This window comes from Hyaena hyaena, unplaced genomic scaffold (genome assembly GCF_003009895.1).
Source record: "Hyaena hyaena isolate Hyena2069 unplaced genomic scaffold, ASM300989v1 scaffold_161, whole genome shotgun sequence".
Classification (NCBI taxonomy): Eukaryota; Metazoa; Chordata; class Mammalia; order Carnivora; family Hyaenidae; genus Hyaena; species Hyaena hyaena.
The window spans coordinates 1,827,076-1,855,052 of record NW_024080792.1 but is presented as its reverse complement, the minus strand read 5'-3'; the positions used below and the strand labels follow the sequence as shown (position 1 = coordinate 1,855,052).

The 27,977-nt window shown below is 34.9% G+C and overlaps 1 protein-coding gene across 1 annotated transcript in view; it reads left to right on the top strand.

Moving 5' to 3' along the window:
• The window catches only part of WASL (WASP like actin nucleation promoting factor), a 61,136-nt gene that overhangs the window by 25,848 nt on the left and 7,311 nt on the right, over positions 1-27,977 (top strand). Inside the window, exons 2-9 of the mRNA XM_039239683.1 lie at positions 4,017-4,151; positions 5,959-6,045; positions 7,255-7,351; positions 10,700-10,723; positions 16,930-17,098; positions 18,345-18,387; positions 19,314-19,467; positions 25,082-25,602. Coding sequence (XP_039095614.1) covers positions 4,017-4,151; positions 5,959-6,045; positions 7,255-7,351; positions 10,700-10,723; positions 16,930-17,098; positions 18,345-18,387; positions 19,314-19,467; positions 25,082-25,602 — 1,230 coding nt within the window. The remainder of the gene's footprint in view (positions 1-4,016; positions 4,152-5,958; positions 6,046-7,254; positions 7,352-10,699; positions 10,724-16,929; positions 17,099-18,344; positions 18,388-19,313; positions 19,468-25,081; positions 25,603-27,977) is intronic.

Genomic DNA, 27,977 nt, shown 5'->3' with positions numbered 1-27,977 from the left:
AATCAGAATATGTAATTTTTAATTTAACAAATGTTTGCTTACTTGGAGCAAAGTGTAGGTGAAGTGAAAGTGTATATAGTCTTGTAAAACTATTTAGGTGCTTAAGAGAGTTATAGTCCACTTACTGAGTAGTCAATACAGAAAATTATTCTATTGTAGGATAAGATCTGTGATACAATAAGATTTATTCAAAAAGAAGGTACTCTAGAAATGTGAAGGAAAAAAGTCATTTAACATAAGGAATTGGGAAAATAGTTCTTGACTGGTGCAGAGTCAGCCTGAGAGGTAGAAGTGTACAATTGAAGGACAGTGGGAGAGATTCACATCCCAGAATTCATCCTTCATCTTCTATCTGCGCTTGACAATGAAAGTTATGAGGACGAATGTGTTATTGCAGTAACTTAGTACTAAAATATAGAAATGTATAAGATAGGACAGGTTCTATTTCTCCAAAAGTTGCTACATTATTTGTTTCCTTTTAATTAACAGATTTTAACTGTAACATTACTGGGCTAATAAGAAATAGATTTCCTTTTCTAAGCACTTGTCCTTAGTTGTTTTTCAATAATACCTTCTTAGTTATGAGAGACCAGATGTAACAGAGTTGATTAGCTGTAATTTCCTTACAGGAATGGGAGGAATGTTTTCAAAAACTTAATTAAGTCACTGTCAATCTGGGCCTTAAGAGATAGTCCTTTTTTAATATTTCTTGCATTCCTATATTAAATTTTATATGTGTAAGCTATTCTTGAATTTACTATAATTTTCCTGAATTATAATCAGAATCATAATTATTAATCAGAATAATTATTAATCAGAAAGGGCTTAATATAATTTTCAGACCTTGCTAGTTTAAGATAAAAAGGACTGAAAGAGACACTATAATAAACTTTTGGTTTATTGTGCTAACCATGTTTATGTGGAATGTTATTAAACTGTTTCACAGGTCTTTATTTCTTAAGCAGATGTTTTAAGAATTTGTTTTAAATTCATATAAATGTTTAAGTGTGGATTTTTAGTTTTTACCTTTTTTTAGGTTCACATATACATTCAGTGTTTTACATGTTAATATTTCATCATTTGGCAAGGGGATTTCCATAATGGAATTCAGACTCTAACTGATAATACTTTTTTTCTTTTGTAAGCTGTTACTTCTTGTTTTTTGGTTACAAAGAAGAGTAAAAGGATTTTTTTAGTTTGTTCTTGGTATCCAGTTTCCTAAGTGCTTTTCTTTTTAGAAAGGAATGCATTTTGACAGCATCATACTAAAAGGACTGTAATTTATATGAATTTGCCTTAGAAAACACATTTACTCATCTAATTTTTGATTTTTGAATCCTTCAGTCTGGTCTTTAATACCTTTGGATCATATATGCAGGATCCATTTGATTTTGATTGAAGTTTTCAGTGTTAGGAGTTTGGGGTCAGGGAGCTCAAGGAGATAGTGATATGTGTTATACTTGCAGATGAACGAAGTATGTTTTGAGCAAGCCAAAGGCATAGTGTCCTTTTTTAAGCCCAGCATCCTAGTATATATATTTCATATGTTTCTAAGTTATTTTTATAATTTTTTAATGGCTCTTGTGGAAATTTTCCTGCTACTTTGTGTGCTGTTGATGACTGAAATTCAAAGATGAGTTTGTGGTCTACAAAAGTTAAAAACATAACATGGAGCCCTGTTACTTAGGAAAGTCCTTATACAATTTTGATTCCCCAAAAGTACACAGATCTTACGTTTGACTTTATTATTATGAACTAATATAAATAAACTCATATATATACATATATATAATATATATACAGTAGATCCCCAGCCATAGGTAAGTAACCCAAAACAACTTTAGCTCTAAAACTTAATGTAGTCTATTTTCTTTCACAATGCTCAGTATTCATTGAACTGATATAATTATTTAAGTCATCTCTTACTTCTGCTTATTTAAATGCCTTTTATTAAAAAAAAAACTGTAACATATATTCATATAAACATTTGGTTTTGTATTTGTATACATATAACAAATTTTTTTCCTTATTGATTTCTCATTTAGGAGTACAATCACTAGACTGAAGTGTTTGTTTATTTTGAGAGAGGGAGAGAGCATGCGCATACTCATGGAAATGAGGAGCAGAGAGAGAGGGAGAGAGAATCCTAAGCAGGCTTTGCTCTGTCAGCACAGACTCCGGTGGCGGGGCTCAGTCTCCTGAGCCATGAGATCATGACCTGAGCCGAAGAGTTGGATGTTTAACTGACTGAGCCACCAGACGCCCCTGAAATCAATAGATTTAGACCAAAAAACATGATTATTATTTTCAGAGGATTTGTAAGTGTGTTTTATCACTCTTAACAGAAACTAAAATCGAATAGTTACATCCTAGATTATAATATAAAAGAAACTTTATTTATATATTTATTTTAAAGATTAAAGGAGGTTTTTTTGTTTTTAAGTTTATTTATTTATTTTGAGAGAGAGAGAACCAGTGGGGAAGAGGCAGAGACAGAGGGAGACAGAGGATCCCAGGCAGGCTGTGTGCTGACAGCACAGAGCCCAGTGCAGGACTCAAACTCACAAACCATGTGATCATGACCTGAGCCAAAGTTGGTTGCTTAACTGACTGAGTCACCCAAGTGCCCCTGAAAGAAAGTTTAGAATTAAACTAAAGTTTCCATTATTTTATGTTACTGCCATGAGTGAGGTGGCAACACGGTAGAAGTTAATGTGCTGCGTTCCTTGCATGTAACAATTAGCTTCTTTACATACCTGAAAGAGTATTAGTTAGATGTATCCTTGGAAAAATTGGTACAACGATCACTCAAATAATTCTTTATATTTTCAGTATTGCTCGCAAGCTGTGTGGCCATGTGCAGGTCACTTAGTATCTCTTTTCCCCTCAGTTTTAGCATCTTTAAAAAAGGTGATACTAGAATCTGTCTTCCCTATGGTATGATCAAAGTGTCCAGCATTATAATTAGTAACCACAGATCTGGCTTTCAGATTTGATTTAGTACTGTACTAAATAGTTAACTGCTATACAGACATCACCCTTTACTAACACTACCACTTCACTACTTAAATGTTCACTTTATTGGAAATGGTATAGTAGTCCTCCTTTGTCCATGGTTTTGCTTTCCATGGCTTCAGTTACCCAAGGTCAATTGCAGTTTGGAAGTAGATGTTCCTTCTGGCATATCGTCAGAAGGTCAGTAGTAGCCTAATGCTGCATCATAATGCCTATGCTGTTTACTCCCTTCATTTCCTCGATAGGCATTTATCATCTCACATTATCACAATAAGGATGAGTGTAGTACAATAAGATACTTTGAGTAAGAGACCACATTTACATAACTTTTATTACAGAATGTAGTTATAATTGTTCTATTGTATTATTAGTTGTTGTTAATCTCTCACTGTGCCGAATTTATAAATTAAACCTTATCATAGGTATGTATCTATAGGAAAGAAAACATCGTATATATGCGACTTGGTACTATCTGCAGTTTCAGGCATCCACTGGGGGGGGTCTTGGAATGTATTCCCCATGGATAAAGAGGGTTTGGGGGTCACTATTTTATAAGGAGTAAGAGTACAGGATCTGAAGTCACAAATTGTCTGGATTGGAATTTCAGCTCTGCCAGTGAGCTGTGTGATTTGGGGTAAATTATCCCTTTAACCTTGGGTTTCTTAAGCATAAAATGAAATTATAACAGTAATAAATTTAAATGGAGTTGTATTTAAAAGTGCTTAACGTGATTTCTGATACATTCTAAGTGGCAATAAGTGTTTCTTTTCCATAATTATTTTAGCATAATTTTTGTGTTATTTATTACTACATAAGTAATCACTTCAAAAAGTAACAATAAATGTTTATTATCCCCTTGTTTCTATGGGTCAAGAATTCAGAAGCAACGTAGCTGGGTTCTGGTTCAGTGTCTCATGAGGTTGCAGTCAGGGTGTTAGCAGGGGCTGAGGTCATCTGAGTGTTATTTTGAACCTAATGGCTATAAATTTTACATTTTCCAGACTATGTCTTCAGCAGTGGTGCAGTTATATGCAGCAGATCGTAACTGTATGTGGTCAAAGAAGTGCAGCGGTGTTGCTTGTCTTGTTAAGGACAATCCACAGAGATCTTATTTTTTAAGAATATTTGATATTAAGGTGAGTTTTGTTTTGCTTCCATTTTAGGTAGGTGCTTAGGGTTTTTTTTTTATTGCAGTTATAATTTTTACATATATTTATGTATGCTGTTACATATGTAATTTTTGTTTATCCTGTATGTATTGTTTAATACTTTGACGTCTTGGGCTTTCCCTACATTCTCTCTTTTTCTAATGATGTTCTTCTATTCCATCTTGTTCCGTACAGAGGAGTGTAAAGTCCTTTCAGGGCACTATAAAAATATATTTTAGTTTAGTATGTACTGTTAGTTACTTCAGCCTAGGGTTAAAGCATTACACCATATCTGTAATAATATGTTTGCTACCCATGTTTCCTTATGTTGTTTCTCAACATAGGCATGTTTAGATTTTCACAACTTTGTATCTCTCACATTCTAACACAAATCCACACTGTCCTAGATGGGATGCCCTTTCTCAGGTATTTATTTCTTGTAGTTACCATAGAAGTAATTACCTTTTTGCAGAGATGAAGTCTTCATTTATCTTTTAAAACCTTTTCTATAAGTAGGCTTTTGTAATATTTATATGTGGCAATAAGCATAACTAAAAAAACCAAAGAACATTGACTTTGAACTCTCCTGGATGATACTTATAGATAGATTTTAGGTCAGACTCTTTTATTTCTCTGGGTCTTGGCTTATTATTTGTAAAACGCAAGAACCATTTGTGTTTATTACAACATGTTTCCCTGAGATTAAATAAGATTTAAGTTACTGTACTTTGTAACTTAGTGCTTCTTAGCATCCACTTCTGCATACCTGAAGGCAGCTGAGAGATGTGGCGTACTCCTGTTCTCAGGAGCTTAACTCTGGCGGTGATTCTCGGAGATGGGGAGACATGTAGTAGTTTGAAAGAAACCCATCAGTTGTTTTGACATATTCCTTATCACCAATGAGAAGCACTGTTTAGAAATAAAGTGTGCATATAACTCCACTGAGAAAAAAGGAATTGTGTTATGGTGGTCATGTGTGTACAGTGAATTCTAAATATTTTTAAATCATGGTCCAGGTAGAACTTTGCTTTCAGAATAGGGCAGTGCTTTGATTTCTCTAACTACTTCCAGATTGTAGACAACCACTGCTGAATACTTGGAATAGGCCACCTTTGGTATTAAGGTTAATTCTATTTCTTCTACTACGGCCATAGATATGACAGTCCAGTCACCAATGGCTCTCCTAACCAGAGTTTCGCCTTGGTGCACCTTAATCATCAGTCTCTTTCTGCACATGATGTACTACTTTTACTAGTAAACCACTGTATAAGAGTTAGGACAAAGATTGTTAGTGAGCAGTACAGAAAAGGTTTATTTCTGGGAAGGTTTATGACATTCCCAGCATCTATAGAATTGAGGAAAAGAGCATGAAATGTTCCTGTAATATTTGATAGCACATAGTCTATTGCTAATGGAACTAGGTGTTGATCAGCAGTGCATGTACAGCAGTATTCTATTCCTTCTCTCTAACATTGATGACATATAATTGTTCTAGTTCTATATTTGACCAGGTAACTATATTTGAGAATACAAGGCTAAAGAGATTGTATCTTGGCATACTGAATTAAGCTCACTTGATATGTAGTTTTTGTGGAAGAGATTTCCAGGATTTACTATGCTCTTATTAAGGAATCACTGCTTAAATTATGTTACATGTTTTATGCATATATGTGTTTTCTGTGCATACGAAAGCTATTACTAATGTAAACAATTCCCTTAATAGGAGTCATCTATTTTGCTTTATTTCTAGAGATTATCTTTTTGTTAACTGTTATTTTAACTTTTTTTTTCCTAGGATGGGAAACTATTGTGGGAACAAGAGCTATACAATAACTTTGTATATAATAGTCCTAGAGGATATTTTCATACCTTTGCTGGAGATGTAAGTCATATATATTTTTTAAGCCCTGTTTAATGTAATTGTTTTTACATTTGTCTTTGGAAAGCATCTGTGAGCTTTCCATGTAAACATTGTATAAAATAAAAAGAATTATTTTACTTTTAAAAGCATCTTCATAGATAGTAAAGAGTAAATGGCTAAGATTTTAAAGGACCAAAAAAATAAAAGTTTCAAAGAGTACTGTGAATATAACTTGCTATGAAGAAAAGACATTTGTTTTTTATCACCTTTCTGTCTTTGGTGTATGTCTTTGGCATAATCTTTCTGGGATTTAGTTTTCTGTAAAAAATGGAAGTCTGAATTGCCCACTAATCCATGATATTTTTTAAACATTGAGTTTTGTAATACCATTCAAGAATAGTTCATGACCTAGAAGAGTACTACAATAGACTAAATGTGCGGGGGGGGGGGGGGAGGGGAGGACACAATTTTAAAAATTTATTGCATATACTTGGGGAAAATGTTAGGATTTCCATATCACATGCTCACAGGGATTGTCTGAGTGTCTAGATTATAGGTGATGTTAATTTTCTTTATTTTCATATTTGTATTTCCTAAATTTTCTATAATGAGAAAAAAGTTGGATCAGATGATCTATCTTTTCAAAAAAGTATTTTCTTCTTTAGCTATTATTTTTTACATTTTTCTTAATAAAATACAAATATATATAAATATATAAAAGTGTGCATTAAATACCATAATCAATAATGTCAGTGTGTTTCCACATTTTTAAATAATTTACCTGAATTAAAGTTATAATTTAAATGATACCTGCAGTGAAGCTGTAAAATAAAAACATACCCTAGTAAAGGAAAAGCTGACCTGCATTTGACCAGCTTTTCTGGTGCTTGCTTTTTCTAAAATCCAAATTATTTTACAGAGAGAGCTCTGTTGAAGAATCAAATTTTTTTGTTCCTTTTTTTGTTGCTGTTGATGTATTCATTTTAATATTTGAGTGTTCACTGTGATAGGTAACTTTTCCAAATATAGTCTTTTACTTTGCTTTTTCTGTGCTGTTTGCATTCTTAGGTTTTTCAGCTAAAATTAAAACTTTAATGTAAACTGAGTCTTTGTTAGTGAAGTCTGCTTCCCTTCTTCAGAAATGTACTTTGTTGATTATCAACTTTTTCGTTAAATAAAGCTAAATTAATGTTTTGTGCTGTTTACCTTTTTTGATAAAAAATATTTCAGACTTGTCAAGTTGCTCTTAATTTTGCCAATGAAGAAGAAGCAAAAAAATTCCGAAAAGCAGTTACAGACTTGTTGGGCCGGCGACAAAGGAAATCTGGTAAACTTTTTTTTTTTCAATTCTTTGAAACAGAAGCTGACAAACTATGCATGGGACAGATCTGGCCCACCACTTGGATGTTTTCATGAGACACAGCTATGTTCACTGGTTTACATATTGTCTGTATAGTATGTGGGTGCTTTTTTTTTTTTTTTTTTTGCCACAACAAGAGTTGGATAGTGACGACAAAGACTGTATGGCACACAGTCTAAAATGTTTATTCTCTGGTGCTCTACCAAAAACAAAAGTGATGATCCTTAAGAGGAATATTTTTATTAACATCTAATTTTTTTCCGATTTACTGAAGAACTCATTCTGATAACCTTTTTTGTTGATGACATTCCATATATACTGACTCTTAAAATTTGCATTTTTATAGCATTGTTGTTAAATTCTTAGAATACTTAATACTTTGTGAACGAAGACTTTTTGGCAAGCCTAGAAGCAAATAAGCCACGTTGCAAGTAGAATCTGTAAACGTTGTTTTGTCTCTGTTTAGTCCCTGATGTTGTCTATTATAAAACCATAAGAAACTCAGTATAATTCATGAGACTTTCATACATATAATGTAATTAGAGAATGATGCAGGGTAGTGTAGAGCTTTAAATTTATTGGTATAGAAATACTTGATAACAGTGTGCTGTTTCTGTTAGAAAGTGGGAGAAAGGTGATTAGGAAAGGGGAAACTCTCCAAAATCATCTTCTTAAGCAAATCACTTTTAGGAGAAATAACATATGGGAGTTGAAATCCTCATATAGATCCCCTTAAAACTAGCCTTGCCATATGCTCCTTGAAGAGTTTTTCTGTATATCTGGGGGTACATGTTACCACAGTTTACAAGATCGCAGTGTTCAGGGATGTGCTTTACTGGTAAGAGGGACTAAATATATAAGACATTGGATCCAGAAAACTAGAAGGTAAAATCATGTATTCCATTTTATATGTCTCTATTATTATTTTAATGGATTTCCAAGAGGGAGGTGAGGTAAAAACGAAAATAAAGCGAATTAAGCTGTTGCCTCACTATTGCCTTCTTATATCTCAGTTGTAATGAGTAAATAGAATTATGAAGGACCTATTTTTTATTACTACCTTTTGGGACCAAGGAACAGTTACCACTTGATTCCATGCTAGGAAAGAATTTAAAGCTATAGAATAATTTGTGGTTTAGTACTTTATTTCAGGGACATGTGCTAGGCCAGGGGCTCTCAGGGGTTCTTTTTAGCCAAAGTATGTGACATTTCCAAGTCAAGATGAGTAAAAAATATTCCTTAAAATGTAGACTAATTGACTTTGAAATAGGAGGGTTGCTTAAAGGTGTCTTTCAGCTGGCATAGGAATTTCTTTTTATGCAGTTCCTAAGCTTCCTACGCAATTAAGCACGGTTAATTTAAGCATTAAGCATTTTAGAAGCAGAAAGATGACAACATGAAGGAGGCAGCTGATTCATCTTTGGGTAGCCCTTCATGCTAAGTTGAACTCCAGCTTCACCTCTATTTAACTTAGATGCATGGAGTCTGACTTTTGGAGCAACAAAGAATTAGTCCGTTTTCTTTTCCTCCCAGTAGCCATTTAATATTGGAAGCCATCTATCATGTTCTTATGCCTTCACTTCTTTAGTTTAACCAGTTCCAGTTTTTTTACTTCTCACATGATGTAGTTTATAGACTCGTCCCAAGTACTGTGCTCTGACTCCATTGTCGATTTTTAGGTCTTCTTCAGATGGTCCAGATTTTAACACAGCACTCCAAAAGCAGTCTCACCAGTTCCATGATACTAAAAAACATCTCTTGATTTGATTAAACACTGTTCTGCTAATGTTTTAGCAAATACCTCACACCAGTACCTCCCATTCGTTGCTCATCCAAGCCATCCATTTTTTCATATGTATGGCTCTCAAGCCAGGATACCATCTTATTTTTAAGTTACTTTTAGAACTTACACTCTGAACTTTATATTTATCTCAGTGTATTTCCATATCTGTGTTGTCATCACTTTAGGAAGTATTTCCTCTGGTTGCATAGGTTTACCTGGAAAATGGGAGATTGACATTCTATGCTGTAGATAGGACTTGCTTTTGCCAACTGTTTCAGAAAGTTACTTCATCAGACCACCAGATGGAGTAATAAGTTTATATTTCCCATTGCCAAGATTTTCTAACTTGTCCTCCAGTTAAATCCTATTAATTTTACTTTATGGCTGTTTATAAACTAATTATTTTTATTATATCATTATTTATGGGTATTTCTCTTATAATTTTGGACAACTTTATATTAGAAAATCCTGGAAATTTTATTTGTTTAAAATTTTTCAACCACTTTTGAATTTCTTAAATGTAAAATGGTATCAGACCTGGTATATAAGAGTATGAATGCAGAAGAGTGGTAGTTCTCCTGGTTTTACGCCTTCCTAATCTGCTGTAACTCTTGTGACTGTTTTGGTCTGCCCCGGTGCTCAGACGTCTCTGTGTATTCTCATTACCCCTGTGCTTTCCCTCAGTCCTGCAGCTTTGAAAACTGTCCATATGCTGAAACCTCCCAAAGTTTTATCTACATTGCTGACCCCTCCCCCAACCTTCAGACTAATTTACTTCAGTTGGACATCAGAATAGCTTTCGATATGTAACATGTCCGAGTAGAACATTTAATCCATGTTCACTGACCCCAATTAGACCTATTTCTACTCCTCTCCTAGTTTCTCCACTTGGTAAAATGTTCCACTCTGGCTTACCGTGCATGGTCCCTTATAAATCCTATCAGTGAGTCCATTGTCTTTTCCTTCAAAAACATAATCTGGATATATTTCTCACCACCTCTGCTGCTGCTCCCCTAATCTAAGCCACCACCATCTGTCATCTAGACTACCCTGACACCCTCACTAGTCTTTCTACTACCACCCAGTACCCCTTATGATCTCTTTTCCACACAGTAGCCAGAGTTACTTTAAAACAGATTAGTTTGTTATTTGCCCTATTGGAAACTCTGTAAGAGATTTCTGTCATACCTAAAATACAATCTATATCCTTTACCTTGGCCTGGGAGACCCTACATGACCCTTACGTTGGCCTGGGTTTCCTTTTGACTTCTTTCCTTTTACTCTTCTGTTGGCTCATTCCAGTCCATGCTTTGTGGTGTTCCTTCATGCTCTTCCTTCCTTCCTTCCTTGGGACCTTTAATAATGTTGTTCCCTCTCTTCATTTATTCAGATGTCAGTTCCTCAGAGAAATCTTTTTTAACTGCCTGTACATTGACTTAGGAATTAAGACAGAGTTTAGGTGAATTAATATTTTATGTTGATTTTTATGTTACATATGCCTAATAATGTTATTTTAATTTATTTTCTAACAGAGAAAAGGCGAGATCCCCCAAATGGTAAGCTCTTTGATACAAATTATTGATCAAGAAGATTTTAGATTATAATTTAATCCTTTTAGAAAAATATCATACATTAATACTTAATATTTAATATCTGTGATCAAATACTGTAGTTTAGTATGTTATTTTAAAACAACAGAGATGAGTCTTAGAAATGTACTATTCTTTGGCTATTTTGTAGGATGAAGGGGGACTATATAGGGTGATGGTCACTATTATATCTTCATTCTGTATCCACAACTGATTAGAAACTGCATGATCTTGATTTAGTATCTTTCTTAAAGAAGGAAGATAAATTTTGTCTAGCATACTTTAAGATTTATCTTTTCTTTTTTCTTATTTCAAAATATTATTTCATGGTGGTAATACAAAATTAGCCCCTGTAAGAATGAACACTGACTTTAATGATATGTTTAGAGCTGTGTATATAACAGCTGTGCATATAACCCTCCTTAATTTGATGATGGGCACTTGAAGTATTGTGGATTCATTTAAAAAAGAAATAAAACATGTATACCAGAAAGTAAAAGCAAAATACTAAAATAAAAAGGACAAAGCCCCAGATCTTTAGGGCAGACATTCTCATCCTGGGCTCCATAAAGTGTCTCTGAAATAGTGTGCTAAAATTTTAAGTGTATATATTTTCTCTGGGGAGAGAGGTTGCAGGGTTTTCATCACATTTAATTGGGTCCCTGACCCTGGGAAGGTAAAGAACCATTGCCCTAGGAACTTTCAGTATCATGGAGAATATGGCTTTTTCTTTTTAAAAGCATCTCATATCCTCATCAGAGTTTAGATAGATTATTCAGGGAAACAAATAATACGAAGTTCTTAATATATGACCACTACTGGTGATTGTTAGGGTTGGTTTCTTTTAAACAGATATTTTGCTTTCTGAATTTGTGCTTAAATTTGTTTTCCTGATATAAAAACAAAGACCAAATACTGCTGTATTAAAGTTTCAATTATTTACTTTATTGTAATTTAAAAAAAAAATGACTGCCTTCAGTAGGGCTTATCTTGTGCCAAATATTATATACTTTGTCTTTTAAATGGAAATCTTAATTTATAGGACTGCTGTGGAGATTAAACGAAGTAATCAAAGAAGTACTTAGCATAGTACTTAGTACATATTAGTTATCATGATGAAGACAATAAAAATAATTATAGCAGCTCCTATTTAAGGATTACATACTACCAGCCAGGCACTGTCAGCAATCTTATGAAGTGGCTGCTGTTATACCTGTTTTATAGGAGAGCAGCAGGGCACACACAGGTGGGTAACTTCCTCAAGGTCACAGAACTAGTAGGTGGTAGAACAAGAGTCAGTCTCCAGCAGTCTTACTCCACAGCCTTGCCCCTTAACCACTGTGCCATGTCCAGAAGACTCTGAAAGAGAAACTGAGACTTAGCCAGAGTAGACCAGTGCCCCAGGTTCTGGAGCTAATATGTGGCAGAGGCAAAGGAGGCAGAAGCCACTGAGTCGGAAGTCCTTCGTCTGTGAACTTTTACGTCAGTGTTAGAACTCTTTCCCTGGCTGGTCTGTTCAGCATTTTAATCTTTTTAAGCTTACGATTCTGCATTCTGTGACCTTGTATGGGTACCAGGGTGAAGGCTTCCTAGCAGTGGCATCAAGTTAAATTAAGGATGTAAATACCTTCTGGGGTTTTTAAAATTTTAATCTTTTTCAGTACATATAAAATATACTTCTTAAGAGGCACCTAATCTGTGAGTACACAGAATGTGGATATTCTTTATGTGATAACGGTATTTCGCCATTTTATTACTTCCACATAGGGGGGATACTCATAATTAAATGTAGTTTCTTTCTCTGCAGTTGCTCTTGGTTTTAAATCTTTAGATCTGTAGTTTTAACCCTTAGGTGCAGTGATCCCAAACTTCTTTTCATTAAATGACAGTTAAAAAAATAGTATCATTAAAAGGCAAAATTATATGGCATGTACTACCAATATTTGTTGTGTATTTCTTTATAAAATATACATATAATATGGTATTAACATATTACACAGTAAAGGATGAAATAATTAATAGAAGTTTTAATATTTTTTCTGCTGCGCAGTCATTTGTCTTGCTCCCCCCACTATGTGGAGACCGCTGTTTTGGAGGCAGCATAGTACTTGTCTGGATTTGGAGCCCGGCCAGCAGAGGCAGTGGACACTGTAACCATGTTGCAGTGTCCGTGCTGGCACTCTGACTTAATCCTCATTTACATTATCAGTTCAGCAGCCTTTTCTCAAATTGTAACTATTAAAAAGACACTTTATGTACAAGTAACATATATTCCTGAAATGCAGTTCAGTGTCTTCTTCACTAACTCCTAATCCATACATCTTTCTTTTTTCTTTATTGGTCAGTCTCACCTTTTAGCTTAGACGCTTTCCAATGATTTGTTCTCAGCTTCATGACTGCTTGACCTCAGAGGCCTCTGGGCCACCTGTTTCTCAACTGTTTTACCTTGGTGAGAGTTCTCTGCTTTTTATGTAATTAAGGGGAGGACTTTTTGTTCTTTTAGTTTTAAAATTAACTAGAAATGCTGTTCAGTGAGAATATTAAAAAGACTTTTCTGTGACATCTTTAATCAGAAGAAGGTAATTTATCATTTGACTGTTTTTTGGAAAAAAAAAAAAAAAAAAGAAGGGAAACAGCCCCCTCCACTATATATTTACTTAGTATATGTTCTTAGGATGAATATAATTTCATAAATGGAATAATTAAATTACTTTTTACTAGAAGTGATTTAAGAGTATCTCTGTATCTTTGTTACCAAATCTTCCATAAACCTTACTTTATTGAAAAATGACTGACTGCCTTGTACAGGTCTCACTTTTGAGACAAATATTTAAGGGGCTTTAGAATGCTCTTTTAAACTTATTTCTGAACACCTTCAAACTCTAAATGACTGTTGTCAACAGAAATAACCAAGTGCCTATTCCTTTGAATATGTGGGAAATTTTTTCTAAATTTTGAAAGTTATTAGTAAATATTTACTAAATAAGAAACTGTTTATAAACTAAAAACTAATAAATTGGTAAGGAAATTATAAACAGTAACATTTGTAAAGTTAGCATTATCAATCACGTTATGGTTTGATTTTAGTATAGGAAGTACAATAGTAGTTAATGGAAAGGGTAGTGGACTAGGAACCAAGATAGCAGAGTTCACCTTTGCCTTTGTCGCTAATTGTGTGACTTTAGATACGTCACCTGACTCTTCACCTTAATTTGCCATCTATAAAACGAAAAGTGTAGGAAAACAGTCTAATTTCCCAGCTAATACCAATTTTCTATATATCGCTATAATTCAGATTTTCCTGTATAGATGTAATTATATAATGTTTTAACTAGTACTAATGAAATTAGTAATGATACTAAATAGCTAATTCAAAGGCTTTATAAACTGCTTGACAGACATGTAACACTATATCCACACCTCGTTTTGGGGTAGAGAGAGGAGGGGAAAAACAGTCTGACTACACTATGAGTTAAACTTTCTCATTCCACATACCACTTATATTTTGTTCCCGTCTTCTTTATCCTTGAACTTTCTTTAGAGATGGCTGAATTATTTTCTCTAGTGACTTAGGAATCAGGCTTTTAAGAATCTTAACTTTTTTAAAATTCCCAGAGAAGAATTTATTAGCTGGGATCATTTAAACTATTAAGCTTCACTTTAGCCAACTCTACTTACTATTTAGAATCTCCACAGTATAATAATAACTTTTATATAACCCAAAGCAGCATGAAAATTTTTTTCTGAAAACTAATAATAGTTTTGTTGTTGTTGTTTAATGGTGAATCTGGTTGTTCCTTTGTAGTTACTATTTGAACAACTTTTTCAGGAGGGGTGGTATTTTCAAGGAGAGTGCCTCATTCTGATACTTCTAAATCTAAGTCACTTCTTGAATTGTATTAAGTATAAAGATAGAGTAAATAGTGCTTTGCCACTTCTTATCATGGATGGTATTGCTGATACTGACTTGTAAAGATAAATTATAAGAGGAAAGGCAGAAAGGAAGGATGAGAAGTAAAAGCAGATCATTAAATAAACTTTTGTGTATGACACCAATTTAACCCTCTAACACTTGAATTCTGGTTATTCTCTGTAAGTCCCTTACTTTGTGGAACTACAGTACACACTGAAATCGGATACCTGAACAAATTTGAAAACCCAAGTCTTTATCTACTATTTAATAAGCTTTCTGTATTGCTTAGCTAATCTTTAATTTTTGATCCAGTTATTTTAGATTATTCCTTGACACTGAATCAGCTTATTTTAATGGTTTTATCCACTTTACTCATTAGCTTCTATTTTTTTCAAATAAGAATTTATTTCTTGCCACTATGAGAAGCTTCCCATGGAATTTTGTATGAAAACATAAATAGAACTTTTAGACACTTACACATAAGTAGACTTTGAATATGGAGGGAAAATAGCTGCATTTTGGTGATATTAAAAATACACATCTTTCTAGATTGTTTACTTGTCTGATAAGGTGGCAGATGGCTTTTCATAAATTTATTTTAACTCTATTTTATCTTTAATAGTAGAGGTGAAAGAGAGAAAATGGGTTGTATGCAATTTGCCCACTTAGATAAACACTGTTCTTTCAGGTGACTTTAATGAATAGGATACATTTGAGCTGTTTACTACAAGTGAAGAATTAGAGTCAAGTTGGCAATTAGTTATTACCTAATATACATTAGCCTATAATTTCTTGTTATTTTCGATTGCCAATTTATGATTGTGTTGGGGATCCTTAGACCACCCCCTTGTTGATTTACTAGAAGGACTCAACAAGACCAAGCACATAGCGAAAAGATAAAAACAAAATCAGCAAAGGGAAAGACACATGGGGTTAGGTCTGAGGGAAAGCACACCCAACTTTGTGATAGTTTTCTCCCTCTGGAGTCACAGGGGATGCACATCATCCCTCCAATAACAATTGTTACAGCACATGTAGATGTTGGCTAAAGGAGAAACTGATTAGGGATCAGTGCCTGGAGTTTATCTGGTGCTACTTACATAGTCATCCTCTGTCTAGCACAATGTGAGATTCTAGACTCGCAGGAGGAAAGCAGGTGTTTAGCATTAAGCACATTGTCAGCACAAGTCGTTGAGGCACAAGGAGCCCATCCTGTCAGGAAATGGTAAGAACCCTCTTGGGATCCCAGTTTCCAAATTGCCCCCTCAGAGCTAACCTTGCAGGCAGGCCACTATAAGGATGGCTGTCTCAGGCCTGCTGGGTTAACTCTTCTCTGCACAGTAGTAGTTACATTTTTAGACACCATTTTGAAAGTTGTCATTACTGTACTCATCTCAGAGGAATTAAGTCTGGTAAGTGGTTTTGTCAGAGAATCCTTTTATTAAAATGGACTCTTTAAGGAATATGTGAAGCCCTTAAGTTAAATTTATAAGGAATTTTAAAATTGAATACATTTCATTTAGACTTTCCTGCTTTTAAGGCCAAGAATATTTTCATGAATTATAAAACAGGTTTTGTATGCTATATTTAGTGTCACTCCTAAAGATGCTATTAATAATATCTGAAGATGCCCGAGATATTTTTACTATTCTTGTGAAAGATGAGTGTTCTGAGAATGTTTCCTTCTTGTTTTTGAGCCCTGTATTTCTGGTAGTCAGAATATATGATAGGGAAAATATTACAGGACTTAAATATGGTAGTTTTGGAAAAGAAATTAATAATTGTATAACTACTTTGTTCCCTCATGGGCTACTAAAGGTGAAACAAAGAAGTAAGACTAGATTTCTTTGTCAGATTTAAAACAAAATATGTACGTTTTAAAAATTTTTATTATCCTTGTTATATGATATATACCATTTTACCAAGGAGTAATGTGATGTGTATCAGGCTATTTTAGTCCAAATTTAAGGAATTAGACCTTAATTCTTATTGAAAATTTATATTTCCCATGAGATTTAATATTATAAAAATATAAGTTTGCTTTCAAATAACATCTATGCTAATGTGTTAAGGAATTTATTATAGGCTTTGAAATTCAGGCAGTACTGTATCCATTACTTATAAAAAACTAATATGCAAGTTTAAATTTTAAATAGTTTACATTAATGAAGTAGCCCTACTTCAGAGAAGGTCATTCACATTACAAATTACAATCATAATAATTATTATCTTAAGTTAGTCCTTTCATATTGTTTTGCAGGTCCTAATCTACCCATGGCAACAGTTGACATAAAAAATCCAGAAATCACAACCAATAGATTTTATGGTCCACAAGTCAACAACATCTCCCATACCAAAGAAAAGAAAAAAGGAAAAGCAAAAAAGAAGAGATTAACCAAGGCAGATATTGGAACACCAAGCAATTTCCAGTAAGAGATTTCTTTTGTTTTTCTTATCTTCTGATTTACTCGTAACTCCTCTTGATTTTTAACTTGTTCGAAAATTTTGTTTTCTTATTGGGAGGACCCTTACATTTATCATTTGCGTGCCTGTTTAGCTGTAGATTCTTTTTTTAAAGGCTCAGTAGACTTTCTGTGAATCTTAACAGTTTATTTCCTTTTCTACCCATCAGTAAAGAAAAGTTAGATGAAATCGTTTCTTTAAATAATTGTTGGACATAATGATTTCTCACTTTTTCTCTATAAATGGTATTTGGAAATTGCCTAGAGGCACTGTCTCAGTCTATTTGGGCTGCTGTAGAAGAATACTGTAGACCGAGTAGCTTACAAAGAACAGAAATTTCTTTCTCACAGCGGTGGAGACTGGGAAGAGGCAGGCAAAATGTAGTGTCTGGTGAGGTTCTTCTTCCTGCTTCATAGACAGCTGTCTTCTAGCTGTCGTCCTCACATTTTGGAAGAGGGCAAGGAAGGCTGCTGGGTCCTTTCTGCTAAGGGCACTAATCCCAGTCTTGAGGGACCCACCCTCAAAACCTAATCGCCTCCTAAAATCCTCACCTCCACATATCATCACATTAAGAATTAGGTTTCAACATAGGAATTTTTTAGGGGACACAAATATGTAGTCTATAGTAGGCATCAAACTTTTGCTATTTATTTGATGTATTTTAAGCATTTTCATGTTCATCATTTCATTAGCTCATTACAAAACTCTTATTTTCTCATATATATAATTCTTGGGGTTTTGTTTTATTTTGTTTTTTTTGTTTTTGTTTTTGTTTTTCTTTTTTGGAGAGAGCTCGAGTTAAGGAGAAGGTCAGAGGAAGAGAGAGAGAGAATGCTAAGCAGGCTCCATGCTCATTACAGAGCCCGATGTGGGGTTCAGTCCCATAACCCTGGGATCATAACCTGAGCCAAAATGAAGAGTTGGACACTCAACTGACTGAGCCACCCGGGTGCCACATAAAATACCTGTATTCTTATGACAGTTTGACAGTTGGAAGAAATGAATGCTCAGAAAGATTGTGCAAGAAGTGTTAAGACTCGGTTAATAGCAGAGCCAGGGCAGGAATCATACAGTTTTTCTCTGAATATGGTTATGTCTGTGAGAACTGTTAGTTCAAGGTCAACATTTATTGGGTGGATTGGATTTCATGTATTTTATGTTTTAAATGCTCTTTATGCATTTTCTATTTTTTACTTTTGTCTACTTCTTCAGGCACATTGGACATGTTGGTTGGGATCCAAATACTGGCTTTGATGTAAGTGTCTTTGCAAGTCATAAACATTACTGCTCTAAATTAGTGGGAATCCCATGGCCTGGGTGTAGATTTTTATTATTATTCATTTTTATGAATTCTGGCATTTATTTGAATGTTGTGTTTATGTACATATACTACTGAGGTTTGAAACCTAAATATTCTTTTGTCATTTATGGCTATGTCTCTAAAGACAAAGGTTTTGTACTCCTTGGATTTACATACTGTAATGTGAAATTCTTGTGTGTTGACAGCAAGATAAGAAAAGTATTTCTGCTAGCTGATCATTTTTGGGGAGTATATACCAAATTACTAGAAAGTACTATAATCAATTTCTGAATTATCCAGTTGAATTATCTAGGTCTTTTCATTCTATTCTTTTTTGTAATTTCATCATTATTTAATTTATAGCACTGAACAAGGTAGGTTAAACTGCTGGCAAATACGTGTTTTTAACATTTTATCTCTATTTTTGGTTGCTTAAGTAGTCATACATATTTCACATTTGACAGATAAGCAGGATTTGGAAAAATTATTTTGAGGAGAAATACTTGTGACTGGAGTCAGAAATCCTTCTGGTTATTTTTGTTATAATTACAATGTTAAGTCCACAACATTTATTGAATATTTCCTTGTGTTGGACACTCTACAGGGTGCTGAGGTTGTAAGGAGGTTTCTTGTCCTCAGATTTTCAAATTGATTACTTTTCTTGTTTATTTGTGGTTATATCTAAATCTTATTTAGGAATAGGTGCACATTGGAAATGTTTGAATCATGAATGGGTTAGTAAAACTCTAAATGAGATGCCCTCTTTTGAAGGAAGTTTCTTAACTTAATTTCATAAAGGGCAAAGATGAGACTTAAATTTGATCATACTTATTTTTAAAAATTGGGATAGGTTTAACAGCTAGTTACTTTATTTGTTTTAGCTGAATAATTTGGATCCAGAACTGAAGAATCTTTTTGATATGTGTGGAATCTCAGAGGCACAACTTAAAGACCGAGAAACATCAAAAGTTATATACGACTTCATTGAAAAAACAGGAGGCGTGGAAGCTGTTAAAAATGAACTACGAAGGCAAGGTAAGTTGTTTTTTTTTGTTTTGTTTTTTTCAATTTAAGCATTGTAATCTTTTTTGTTTTTACTTTTGACTGTTTTGAGGTCAGTTTCATGGAAGATAGCTATACACATTCCTATGAACCTTCTGTAAGTAGAAAACTTGAATTTATAGATAACTAGCTTGACCTGGTATTGTTTCACATTATTTTGATATAACTAAAACATTTGGTAAGGTTTTTCTTACTAAAAACATCATATATTAAAATAATGAATATATATACAAAATCTTCTGGATATTCTATTTTAGACTAAAAATTTATAGTTGCCTAATATTTAATGAATCTTAGAAACCACTATTCAAGTTGTTTTTATTACAACTCAGAAGTAGTAATTTAAACATAATCATTGTTTAATCAGTAATATATAAGCATTTTCAAGAATATAAATAATGAAAATCTATTTAGTTTGAAATACAAACATTTTTCCTTGGTAAAGTATAAAATTTACCATTTAGTATTTTGAGTATACTAATTTGCATACTTTTAAGATCTGATATTTAAAGTACCTTGTGTTTAAGTTGTATGTTAAAAGTACAATAACATAAATTCAATAACTGAATTTTCCAATATGACAATCATCTCTTCGCCACCTTATTCATTTGGGATTGCTTTTCTTCTATCTAGCTTTTGTGTAGGGAGCAAAAGCTCCATTTAATCAGAGTATTCTTTTGAGGAATTTCACTGTTGTTTTAAATTAGGTATTTGACTGACTTGTATCTTTTTCGGTACTGATATTCATTCAATCTTTCATTCATTCATATAGTCACTAAACATTATGCCAGACTCATTTCCATGCAGGATATTTAGATCTTTATTAAATAAAAGGTTTTCTGCCCTCAGAAACTTCCACACTATAGTCTAGTGTGGAAACAGATATGTAAACAGGCATACAGGCAGAAGTTGCTATTATAGAAACACAATGTTAGTTTCATTGAAATTAGTATGATGCTAATTTGTCTTAGTTTTGAAAAAATTACATTTCCAGATTCTATGGATATTTAATAAAAAAACGTCTTGGGCATAGCACCATTATGGTTTTTAAAATGCTCCCAGAGTAAGTCACATTTACTGGTAGTGTGTTTCCTGACTCTCTTTTTCCATGGATATCACATACCAGATTTTACTTGGCATTTCTCTGAGCTCTCTGAATTTATAAGTTTATAAATGACTCTTGACGTTTACTGGGCTATCCATACGTAAATACCTGTGATTAAGAGTTGTCTATATTAAGGGCGCCTGGGTGGCTCAGTCGGTTAAGCGTCCGACTTCAGCTCAGGTCATGATCTCATGGTTTGTGCGTTCGAGCCCTGCGTCAGGCTTTGTGCTGACAGCTCAAAGCCTGGAGCCTGCTTCAGATTCTGTATCTCCCTCTTTCTCTGACCCTCCCCTGCTCACACTGTCTGTCTCTCAGAAATAAATAAAACATTCAAAAAAAAAAAAAAAAAGGAGTTGTCTATATTAACTTGATTGGATTTGTTGTTGTTTTTTAAGTTATAAATATGAATCCTTATTTATTTAATTTAAATAATTCATTGTCAAGTTAGCTAACATACAGTGTATACAGTATAGTCTTGGCTTAGGGGGTAGATTTCCATGATTCATCGCTTACATACAACACCCAGTGCTCGTCCCAACAAGTGCCCTCCTCAATGCCCTTGTCCCATTTTCCCCACCCCCCAACCCCTAATTTGTTTTTTAAACTTTATTATGAATGCTTATTATTCTAGCTGCTTTTAAAATATCAAATTAGGCAAACTCTTTCCTTAATTGAATTACCTAAAACCAAAGAAATACATAGACATTAAAAAACATGCTTTGGGTGGGCCGTCTGAGTGGCTCAGTCAGTAAGCGTCCGACTTCAGCTCAGGTTATGATCTCCTGGTTTGTGGGTTCAAGCCCTGCGTCGGGGTCTGTGCTGATAGTTTGAAGCCTGGAGCCTGCTTCAGATTCTGTCTCCCTCACTCTCTGCCCCTCCTCTGCTCACGTGTGCGTGCTCTCTCTCTCTGTCTCTCTCTCTCTCCCCCTCAAAAATAGAAGTAAACAGTAAAAAAAAAAAAAAAGAAAAAGAAAAACATACTTTGGGAACAAAGTTAAATTCTTGTCATACTTAAGAATCTAACCCCCAGTATGGAACCTTTTAGACACTAAAGAATGATTTTATCGAAGATAAATTTTTCAAAGGAAGAATAAAAAGACAAATTAATGATTTATTAAGGAAGTGTTTTCCAGGAAGAACATATAATGTGTTCAGAAGTATAAAAAAATTAAGAGGAGAAATTGATGAAGTTGTCTTAAAATATATTTTATAAAACCTACTGAATCAAATCTCTTGAAACTTATTTTATAAAATTATGTAATCAGGTTTATAAAAAGTAGTAGACTTGTGATTTCCAACGTATTTTGTGGCTATGTTTTGTGTGTGTGTGTGTGTGTGTGTGTGTGTGTGCGCGCGCATGCACGCAATTGTTTGAAGGCCATTAACTCATAATAATCTGCTGTGTAGGTCTACCACAATGCAGTGCTATATATGTGGGATGTTACTTGACCCAGTGCTCTAAATTATGCATGCTTTGATAGGTTTATTTTCAAAGAAGCTAGAGTTCCTTTATCCTGCTTCCCAATCTAACATCCAGTGAGGTTCTTTTGCCCTCCACTCAAACTAATGTTGTGGGCACATAGATCAAACTAATGTTTTGGGTGCATAGATGCTAAAGTAAAAGAATATTTCTGTATGAGTCAGAGCTCATATTTCATCTATACTTTAGATCATTCTAATGGAATTATGTGGATTTTTAAAAAACACTTCTTACCCACAGCACCATTGTTGTTTTTATTGTTGGTTATTATACTCATTCCTGTGGTTACTTTTCACACTTAGCACCATTTCAGTAAGTATATGAAATATACTTAGATTTTTACATTAATTTGAGTCAGGGAGGAGGTGCTAAACATAAACACACACATAGTTCTGTATGTGCCTACTCAGTTGTTTAAATTTGTGTAGAATAGATAGCATTTTTCTATTTGCTTTACTTTGGTCAGAGTGCATGAGAGAAATTTTTGAATGCTTCCTTAATTTTAGTTAATACTGTATTTCTGTTAAACATTAGTTATATTTATATTTCATAATTTCTGCTTATAATTCCTATAAATATCACATACCTAGAAAATTGTTATCTATTACTCTTAATGTTGATGTGCAATAATAATCATTTTTAAGTATATGAACTTTTTTTGTAGTATTGCTCTGAAGACAAGATTTTTTTTCCGTGTCAGTCTTTCTGTCTTTTTAACTAAACTTTGGTAGTGAAAACAGTTAATTTGTTGTTAATTTTTGTTTCATAGTTTCACTTCATTTATTTTTTAGGAATGTAAGTACTATTGTTCTTCTGATTCTGGTGTTTGTGGTGACTTTTAAGAGTTTTGCCAGTCTGTAGGCCATCGGATTTTCTCATGGTGGTGTGTCTGCTTAGACATGTTTGTGCACCTAAACCTAACTCACATAGTGCCCTCTGTCCTTTCCTCTCCTCTTTTAATTTATGTTTTTACATCAGGATATGGCATGTCTTTTGAGTATTTACCTTTTTATGTAGAAATAATATAGACTATAAAAAAATAGAAACTTACATGTTTTCCTCCCAAAAATATAGAGATACTTCCAGTCACTTTTCAAGACAGTAGAGATGCTGAACTTGTGCTATAACCAGCTAATAATTTACTCCCAGTCAATTCAGGCTTCCCTTTTCCTAGGCAATGATTTAGTGTCTGTTTAAATGATTAATAGCTGAACTCCAAATTATTCCAATAAATGTACTTTTTGCAAGTTTGAAAGAACTTCTATTCTCTCTACTGAAGAAATACATATAAAAGATTGTGGATCCAGAGTTCTCAAAAAAACCATGAGAAATGATTTACTAACACTTTTTAAAGGAGAATGGGGTAGGTGTTTTCCTCTTGATTAACAAACAAGTAAATCATAACTATTTGAAATATTAACCTTAGCCTGATTAAAATTGCTTGAAGGAGAGTACACAGAATATATATATATATGTCATATCCACCTGGTTTTGTTCTTTTATTACAAAATGTTAGAAAAAGACTTTGCTTTTAGCAAGTTTAGTATGTGTCCTCACTTTGGATCCAGTCAGAAAATGGAATGAACCTTAGCTGCAACACTGAGACCTCCAGTGTGCCTTGAATGGAAATCATAGCCACCCCCCCGCCGATGGCCTACCTCTCCTGTTTGCAACTATACATTATTTCCACTCGTAAAAGTTTGTATACAAGGAGACAGTATTGTATTACTCATTTACAATATGAGCATTGGTTTTTCTGCATATTTTATCTAATGTTTATGATTTTATTTGATAGCATATTTTTATAGCATGTTTCACATGATTGTCCCAAATTAATTTGGAAGATACCATTTTATTTCCTTTGAAGTGAGGGTCCCTCCCTCCCCGGTATCATTGTATTGAACATCTAAAGATGTTTGTTGTTACTTGTAATTAAGATCAGTATTTGTATTTTGTAAGATTGTAGAGCTCCCCATCAGTAATATAGTTTATATCAGTAAACACAAATAGTTTTTTTGAATTCTAGTATTTCTCTACTCCTAAAAATAGTTAATTTTTCTCTTCAGTCTTTGAATGGAGAAATAATAAAGTTGATTATTATGTAAATTTGTACATACTGTTAGTAAAATCATACCTCCAAAAATGTAATAAATGGGTACTTTGAATTTATTTCCTTATTACATCTTTTTTATTTAAGTAGAATAAGAATGTAAATATCATTAATACTAGAAAAGAGTTAGTATTTTATTAATAACTTTAGTCCAGTTTTTCAGTGCAGAAATTCTCAGTTAATTTATTAATAGTTGGTTGCATCTCCTGAATAAGTAGGTGAACATCACACCTGAGCAACCAGCCTCCCTTACTGCCATTACTAGAAATACTGAGCATCTTCTAGAAACATAGAATATTATATATTATTATATATTATAGTATATTACATTATTATATATACTATATTTTTAGAAAATATAGAACATATAAATTTAAGGTGACAAAGTTTTAAATTTTAAAAGAAAAAATATTCACTTTGGGTTTAGTTCAGATTTACTTGAATAAATTGATCGGTTATGCAACATCAGCTATTTTATTCTGAATGTAAATTAATTTCATAAAATAACTAAATAAGCTTAATTCTCTAAAGAGAGGAGGTATCCATTAGTTTTTATTAAAATGTTAAATAATGCTAATTGACCAAAGTATTTAATTTTGTGATGATTTTGTTACTATACAAGGAAGCGTTTATTCCCCAACCTTAAGTAGTGTTGCTGATTCCTCAAAACTAGTTCTACAGTTTAAGCTAATATTTTTCAAGACACAACAGCAAGGTGGTCTTTAGATGAGTTTTCCCAAATGGAATTATAAGATGTCCTGTGTGCTCACATGTCCTTGTAAAGTTAAAACAGGGATGAGGCCTTTTTTCCCTCGTATCGGTTTTTTACACGTGTCGAAGCAAGTTTGTGGGGAAAGAAAAGCACGCTTTCTTTTTTCTGTTTTCATTTCAGCACCACCTCCGCCACCACCATCTAGGGGAGGGCCACCGCCTCCTCCCCCGCCCCCGCACAGCTCAGGCCCCCCGCCCCCTCCCGCCAGGGGGAGAGGCGCTCCTCCTCCACCACCTTCGAGAGCTCCCACAGCCGCACCTCCACCCCCGCCGCCGTCCAGGCCCGGTGTGGGAGCCCCTCCACCGCCACCAAATAGGATGTACCCTCCTCCGCCTCCTGCCCTTCCCTCCTCAGCGCCGTCCGGGCCGCCACCGCCACCGCCACCTCTGTCCGCGGCCGGGTCAGCGGCGCCGCCCCCGCCGCCGCCGCCGCCGCCGCCGCCCGGGCCGCCGCCGCCGCCTGGCCTCCCTTCTGACGGGGACCATCAAGTTCCACCTCCTGCGGGAAGCAAAGCGGCTCTTTTAGATCAAATTAGAGAGGGTGCTCAGCTAAAAAAGGTGGAACAGAACAGTCGACCGGTGTCCTGCTCCGGAAGGGATGCACTTTTAGACCAGATACGACAGGGTATTCAGCTGAAATCTGTAAGTAATCAGTTCTTTTCAGCTTAGACGATCTGCCCTAACGGAATTGTAAAGTAATTTATGAGACAACTTGGAAAATGTTGGAAAATCTTTTATTTTTTGCTCTTTCTCTTGGTATTCGTCTGTTTTGTTTTTGTTTTTGTTTTTGTTTTTTTACATACCATAAAACACACACATTTAGGGGCGCCTGGGGCGCCCATTCGGTTAAACGTACGACTTCGGCTCAGGTCATGATCTCACGGTTCGTGGGTTCGAGCCCCGCGTGGGGTTCTGTGCTGACAGCTAGCTCAGAGCCTGGAGCCTGCTTCAGATTCTCTCTCTCTCTCTCTCTCTCTCTCTCTCTCTCTCTCTCTCTCTCTCTCTCTCTGACCCTCCCCTGCTCATGCTGTCTCTTTCTGTCTCAGAAATAAAGCATGTTAAAAAACCAAAACACACAACACATTTATACCTTTACCTGGGTAGCCCAGACTTCTGTAATTAGAATATCACCCCAGAAAAAGTTTCCTCGTGCCTCTCTCCAGTTTGTCTCCCTCTCAAAAAACAAACAAATCGGGGCGCCTGGGTGGCTTAGTCGGTTAAGCGTCTGACTTTCGCTTAGGTCATGATCTCGCGGTTCGTGGGTTCGGGCCCCGCGTCGGGCTCTGCGCTGACTGCCAGCTCACAGCCTGGAGCCTGTTTCAGAGTCTGTGACTCCCTCTCTCTCTGACCCTCCCCTGCTCACGCTCTCTCTCTCTCTCTCTCTCTCTCCTAGAAATAAATAAAACATTAAAAAAAATTCAAAAAAAACAAATCATCACTAATCTGATTTCTATCATTGTAGAATAGTTTTGCCTGTTCTTAGCACTTCATGTAAGTGGAGTATTATATATAGTATGTTTGCTGTGTTCTAGACTTCACTTCTGAATAAAACTTACTTGAATTTAAAGATAAAGCTTTAAACTGTGGAGAAGTAAAAGCCCTACTTGTAACCAGTTATAACCATCTTGGTAAGTTCATACCATTAGCTTTATGGAAAGTAAATGATATTCTAAAGTTCCTATTCTCTGGAACTTAGATTAGTAGAGACTCCAACTCTGCAGAAACTTGAAAGCATTCTAACAGAATTTTGGATACTGCTGGAGGGAATTTTGGGTCCCGTCTATTAGCAGAGATCAGATAGTCTTCTAGAGCAGAGGTTGGCAAACTAGTTTTTTTTTTCAAACTAGTTTACATTTTTTACCAAATGGTAAATCTTTTAGACTTGCAGCCGTATGGTCTCTGTCACCTATTCCGCTTTGCTCTTGCGCCACAAATGCAGCAGCATCGGTGAGGCCTGATCGACGAGGCATGATTGTGTTCTGTAAAGCTTTACTTATGGATACTGGAGTTTGAGTTTCATGTAATTTTCATGTGACAAGTATTTTTCTTTGTATTTTCTTCCGACCATTTAAAACTTAAAAATCATTTTTCACTTTAAAAAGTTCTACAAGAACAGGATGGGCTAGATTTGGCCCATGGGCAATATTTTCCTGACCCCTTTTCTAGAACCTAAATTTAGCCTGTGTTTACATACTTCCTTCTGAGCTTTTGCACATGGTCTCTCAATTCCAAGAGGAACGTTTGCTCTGCGGGGCTTCAGGTAGGTGATGGATAGTGGATTTTTCTGTGTAGTAAATGAAGATGAAAGGAGATTTTAATTGAAAACAGTTTTGTGGTGTAGGGAATTATGGTAACTCTGAATCTCCAAAGCTTGGTTAGGAGGAGAATTATGGCTAGGGAACACAGCTGATTGAATGACAGTATTTAAACATTGGCATAGCACAGATTTAAATACTCTCATCTTTAAAGTGTAACGAGATCTTTTCTTGCCACGCCATCAACCTGTGAGCAGTGGTCTCTGCTCCCTTTCCACGTTTTGTTTAGACTAAAGGTTTCTGAGGAACAGTTGGAGAATTTTGAATAGCTGTTAGTGGGGGGAATTTGTGTTAAAGTTAAAGGGGCGCCTGGCTTAACTGGTTCAGACAGTTAAGCATCTGACTTCAGCTCAGGTCGTGATCTCATGGTTCAGGAGTTCTAGCCCTGCGTGGGTCTCTCTGCTGTCAGCACAGAGCCCGCTTTGGATTCTCAGTCTCCCGTTCTCTCTGCCCCTCCCCACTCGCTTTCTCTCATGCCTTCTCTCTCTCTCCCTTTCTCAGAAATAAATAAACATTTATTTAAGAAAGGACTGCAGCCCAGGTGAAGAGCAGGCTTTGATGGACTTTACTTTCTAGCCTCTGTGTCACTCATTCCCCGCATCTGCCACTCCTGACTTCTCTTTTTGTTTCTCTTCTCTGTTTCCTCTCTCTTCCACAATCAACTTTTGTTGCTTTCTCTCATTTGCTCTTACTAATAAGGTG